Raw genomic sequence first — 5317 nt, forward strand, 5'->3', positions numbered from 1 at the left:
TAATTCTATAAACACACAAATTCTTTAAAAAACTAATAAAAATCAACAAAACCCAAAGATTACCAATATCGAAATTTGGTAACCACATAGCATAAGTTGGAATTGATACAATGCCTCAAAGTGGTTATGGATTGAGTACACTTTTTGTGATTCTAAATAAACTTCAAAGCTTCATGCTTTCATGCACAATGTAATAATAGGTATATAGAAATTAATATAATGTTAAATAGGTAGGTAGGAATTAAAACAATGTTAAATGATACATTCTAATTCTTATTGTTTTTTATTATTTAAAATAATTTTCCATAAATAAATAAATTTAATACTTCGAATATTTCAATTACGCAATCAGTATAAAACCCCAATTCTATTAAATTTAATAAAACTAACCAAAAATATAATCAGTTTAAAAAATTGTCATGGCTGATTCCAAAATAGTATATGGCAAAAGCCAAATCAACTCTTTGACTCCATTAAATTTTTAAAATATTTAGAAGTTTTGAACATGACTTCGCACCGGTCAGGAAGCATATCCCGAAATCTAATTGAGTGGTCATGAACAGATTGATGCTATCAGCAGCCCATATGCAAAACACCAAAAAGATAAAAGTTGTTGACAACCACGGAATACAGGGAGCGCAAAATTGTTCTTCCGTGCATCCTAACATGGCCTTCTTGACAACCCATTTCATCATCAATGGTAATAATGGACTGTGGAAGTTCCCAAGAACTTCATCAACTCCTGGCAATGATAGTTTCCGGCGACGTCCGTCCCAACAGAGGAGGAGCAGAAAAGAAACAGTCATGTCAACCACGGTATCAAGCGGCACCTATAATAAGGCTATTTCTACTGAAGTTCCTTTCACTGAGGGTAAACTGGATCGACCACGTTGGACCGGGAATACGCCAATCTCACGTCTTGTAGCAGCCCTGATTGCCATCAAACCTCTGTATAATCTTATGAAGCTGGGTGCCAGACAAGTTCTTATCAGGTCAGTAACTATGTCTGCTTATTTATGGATGCTTTTTCTCAGAAAATTTAGTAATGTCTTCCAGAAAAGCAAATCCAAATATTCATCAATCTATACTGCACACAAAAACATGATTGCTTAAACCCATCCCTGATCTCTCTGCTTCCAAAAGACAAAGGTAATCCTCTTGGAAAATGCACAGAACCATGGTGTAAGGTTAGGGTTGATTGATTAGGGTTTAGTTGGCATACGTTTAGAAGAAACAAATTGACACCGATAGATTCATGCATATGCATTTTGTTCAGTACAGCGGAGAAGAAAGGAATTGCATGGAGAGATATGGCAAGGGAGATTCTGGAATCAGAAGTTTACAAGGAGATGGAACTCATTGAAGACCCTTCTGTTGTCTACCCAGATTGTAAGATGGAAACCATGGCATTCGTTGTGTAAATCAGTTTGATGATGTGTATCTGCTTCTTCATTTGTTTCTTTGGGATTTTGCCTCTGAAAATTAATTGTGTACAAGTTCATATAATCAGGCTCTTTTTGCTTAACATTGGTATCTTTCAGATTATTTGAAGCCATTCCATGCTTACGAGCAAGGAAATTTATCTTGGGAGGTAATGCATTGAAAGTTTAGCAGTTTACTGCCCTTCAATGTTTAGAAACACTAAAAATTCTAACTAGAACCCGATAAGTTCCCTGATCAGTCTAAACCCTAAATCCTATAACATTATGAAATCTGAAATATGTTATGTTCTAAACACGAAAGTTGTCAACAGTGACTATCTAATCACGCTATGCAGGCATGATGTGTAGCAGGCAGCAGCAGAGGTAGAAGCAGCGACCATGTCCATGGTGTGGCGTGCAATGCCATCTGCTGCATCTCTGGAGGAGGCAACTCGGGTAATTCGAGGGAACTGGATTCAGGCAATTGAAGACCATCATACCAAAAACTCAGGTGGCCTTGTTATAGCTGACATTCTTGATGTGGGTTGCTCTGTTGGAGTCAGCACAAGATATCTAGCTGATAAATTTCCTCTCGCCAATGTTATTGTAAGTATTACATCTGCTTTTGATTTCTAGTGCGCAATCTTTTGGAAGGCTTGAATTTCTTTGCGTGTCGCTACAAATAACTCTATTGTGGCAGGGGTTGGATCTTTCTCCCTACTTCTTGGCAGTAGGCCAATATAAAGAGAAAAAAGGGCCTTTAAGAGAGAAACCCATCAAGTGGATTCATGCAAATGGCGAAGCAACTGGTCTTCCATCTGCATCATTCGACATTGTTTCTTCTTCTTTTGTTGTAAGTTATCTGAAATTACTTGTTTCTAGTTTTGAAATTGAATCATTTTTCCCCTCTTTCCCTATATGCAACAATTTCCCCTTCCTCACTATACAATATACACCAAATGAAAACCTAGTTACTGATCATAATGTTGTGATGTCGATATTGCAGATGCATGAATGTCCTGAAACTGCAATCAAGGGTTTGCTTAAAGAAGCTTACCGAGTTCTTAGGCCCGGAGGCACTGTGGCTTTGACAGATAACTCAGTGAGTAACCCTGTTACACTTCTCTAAGGGGTAGCTGATCATTTATTCATTTTATATGCAGACAAGCCTGATGGATACTGATTGTATACATTTTGTTGTTTGTTTTGTTATTTGTTGTGCAGCCCAAATCTAAGATCCTACAGGTGAGATGCCTGTCGTTCTTGCCAGAAACAAAGTGATTTTCTCTGCGCATTAATCATTTGTGTTAAAAAAGGTTTCAGTTATTATAAACTTGGAAATTTTCTCACCTCCTCCTTTCTATTCTACAGAATCTACCACCGGTGTTATTTACTTTGATGAAATCGACAGAACCCCATTTGGATGAATATTACTTGCTGGACATGGAGGAGGCAATGGTGGAAATTGGTTTTATTAATGTCCGGTCTGTCCTTACTGACCCAAGACACCGAACAGTAACCGCTTCTGTACCAAAGCTATAACTATCCATCTTTCTTTCTTTGTATGGACTTTTCCAATTACCGAAAATTATATTATGAGGGCTAACTGTACCGATTGTACCTACAATACACTGTATTCTTATAATATGGATGACAAGTTCATAGTAATGCAGTTAGTGTGCAAGAATTTGCACATTTGAACCAACAAAAGCTGCTCTTAGACATTCTCCCAAGGAGAAAAATGGCTGGCCCTTAGATTAGTTCCCTTACCGATGAGTGATAGAAATTATTCTGTAAAATTAACTATTTTTGGTTATTTGAAGCAGAAAATTCCATTCAAGGATTCCAAATGATAGCTATCTGTCATTAGCTCCTTTCTTTGTCACTCCATAAAGATAGTCTTCTGAAAAACAGGTCTAATTGGATTCCAAACTGTATTTTTCATCAGCGAATCAAGGGAGATCAGTGTTAGAAAACTTTATTCTCAACTTGGGTCATCCTGGTTGTTGCCATTCATTTATTCTAGGTTCTGATTAGTTGATTGAAATATGGAATGGACCTTCTCCCGTAATAATGTGTTAGCTCTTACTGAGTTTGTTCAATCCAATATTACATTAGTATTTAAGAGCTAAGCTAAACTCCGGGTTGGCCTGTACAGCATACAGTTATGACTGGTTCTTCAATTAACATGCCATTTAAGGTTGTGGTGTGAAGACATTATAAAAGGCTTACAAATACGATAACTGATAAAATATCACTAGTAATTGTTATTTCTTTTGGTTAGTTCACTGTATAATAACCAATGTTACCAGACTCGGAATCAGCAATAAATCGGCAAGGAAAAAGAGTGAAGAGTTTTAATCGGATTGGGGAAGCATTCAGTAAATAAATATATGCACATATATTGAATTAAAAAAAAACATTTTTCATTTATATTCAATAAATCCATGTCCAAACAAGGCATACTATCAATAGGTGTCCAAAATATCATGAATGCATAAGTATCTCATATATGTTATGAGTCCAAACATGATCCAAAGTACAGAGTCTAGACTCCTAACCAGTGACTACATAGAACTAGAAGCATCTACTTTTGAAAGTTTATAAAATATTGCATACTAATCAGCAAAAAAAAAGTAACTAAAATCTCTTGATTGCTGTTGAAATGATACGATGATGGTTTGGTACTGAAAACTCTAATATGGCACACACTAAAGCTAACACTGGAAAGCACTTCTCACTACGCCTCTATTACACTACGACTCTATTGCACATAGTAAACTGAAACTAAAACCATGCCTCTATTACCTTCTCCGTGTATGAGTTGTGAGCATGAGCAGTGAAAAGTGCGCTGCGGACTGACATTAATTTTTAACCTAACTAAACCATGCAGGGAAAATTGTGGGAACCTTAAAAGTTAAAACTTGTGCTCGCCGAGTTGAGGCTGAAAATCCCCACAATCGCCTAAATCACAATTAGTTGGTGAGTCGCAAGTCAAACTCGTGTTGACCACGAGTCAAACTCGGTCAACACAAGTTTGACTCACTCCAAGTTGAATTAGATCGTTTGAGGGAAGAGCAAAGTTTGACTTGCGATTAATCGTGAGCAATCGAAGATTCATGTTTCACTGATAATAACAAAGGTAAGAAATAAAGGCACATATAACCTCTCATTCTCAATTATCTGCCCTTGCCCTGGATCAATAGGCAACTCCAGGTTGGCCTATACAGTGTAAAGCATACAATTATGACTGACTCTTCAATTAAAATTCCATTTAAGGTTGTGGTGTGAAGATATTATAAAAGGCTTACTTATATGATTATTGATAAAATATCACTCTAGTAATTGATATTTCTTTTGGTTAGTTCACTGTATGACGAGTTAACAACAATGATACGAAATAAAGGCACATAGAACCTCTCATTCTCAATTATTTTCCCTTGCCCTTGACCAATTGGCAACTCTAGTTTACTGCAAAAACTCTTGTTGATGGATTCATTCTCAATTATTCGCCCTTGCCTTGGATCAACATGCAGCTCTAGTTTACTGCAGAAACGGTTGTTGATGGATAAAATAACTCTTATTCAATGGCCTTGTTAGGAAGACTATCCTTTTGTCATTGTTAGGAAACCATTTTGCATTAGACAACCATCCTAACTGCAAGTGGTTCTTTACAACAAGGAAACACCATATGGGTAGGGACCTAGCCTTCCCTTTCTTCAGGGTACATATCTAAGTTGCACGAAACGGGGAAACGGAAACGAGTTTCCGAAACGGGAAGCGAAACGAAATGCGACTTCCCCAAATTTTGGAAACGGGGAAACGCGAATATATATATATATATATATATATATATATATATATATATATTAAAAATATTTAAAAATTATTATTAT

General features: G+C 36.5%; 1 protein-coding gene across 2 annotated transcripts; it reads left to right on the forward strand.

Annotated features, from left to right (window-relative positions):
* Window positions 1-547: 547 nt before the first annotated feature.
* LOC149180000 (uncharacterized) lies at window positions 548-3409 on the forward strand. 2 transcript variants are annotated; one of them, XM_089415863.1, is made up of 8 exons: window positions 548-992; window positions 1277-1389; window positions 1542-1591; window positions 1791-2027; window positions 2122-2274; window positions 2428-2523; window positions 2646-2666; window positions 2793-3409. In XM_089415863.1, exons 1-8 carry the CDS (start codon window positions 556-558, stop codon window positions 2961-2963), a joined length of 1278 nt encoding a protein of 425 aa, XP_089271989.1. In that variant the 5' UTR covers window positions 548-555; the 3' UTR covers window positions 2964-3409. The 2 variants fall into 2 exon arrangements, with proteins under 2 accessions (XP_089271989.1, XP_089271990.1); XM_089415864.1 differs by having other exon boundaries at window positions 554-992; window positions 1794-2027.
* The last annotated feature ends 1908 nt before the right edge of the window (window positions 3410-5317 follow it).

This window comes from Pinus tabuliformis, chromosome 3_2 (genome assembly GCF_031772625.1).
Source record: "Pinus tabuliformis cultivar Carrire ecotype Pingquan chromosome 3_2, CPIR1, whole genome shotgun sequence".
NCBI classification, from domain to species: Eukaryota; Viridiplantae; Streptophyta; class Pinopsida; order Pinales; family Pinaceae; genus Pinus; species Pinus tabuliformis.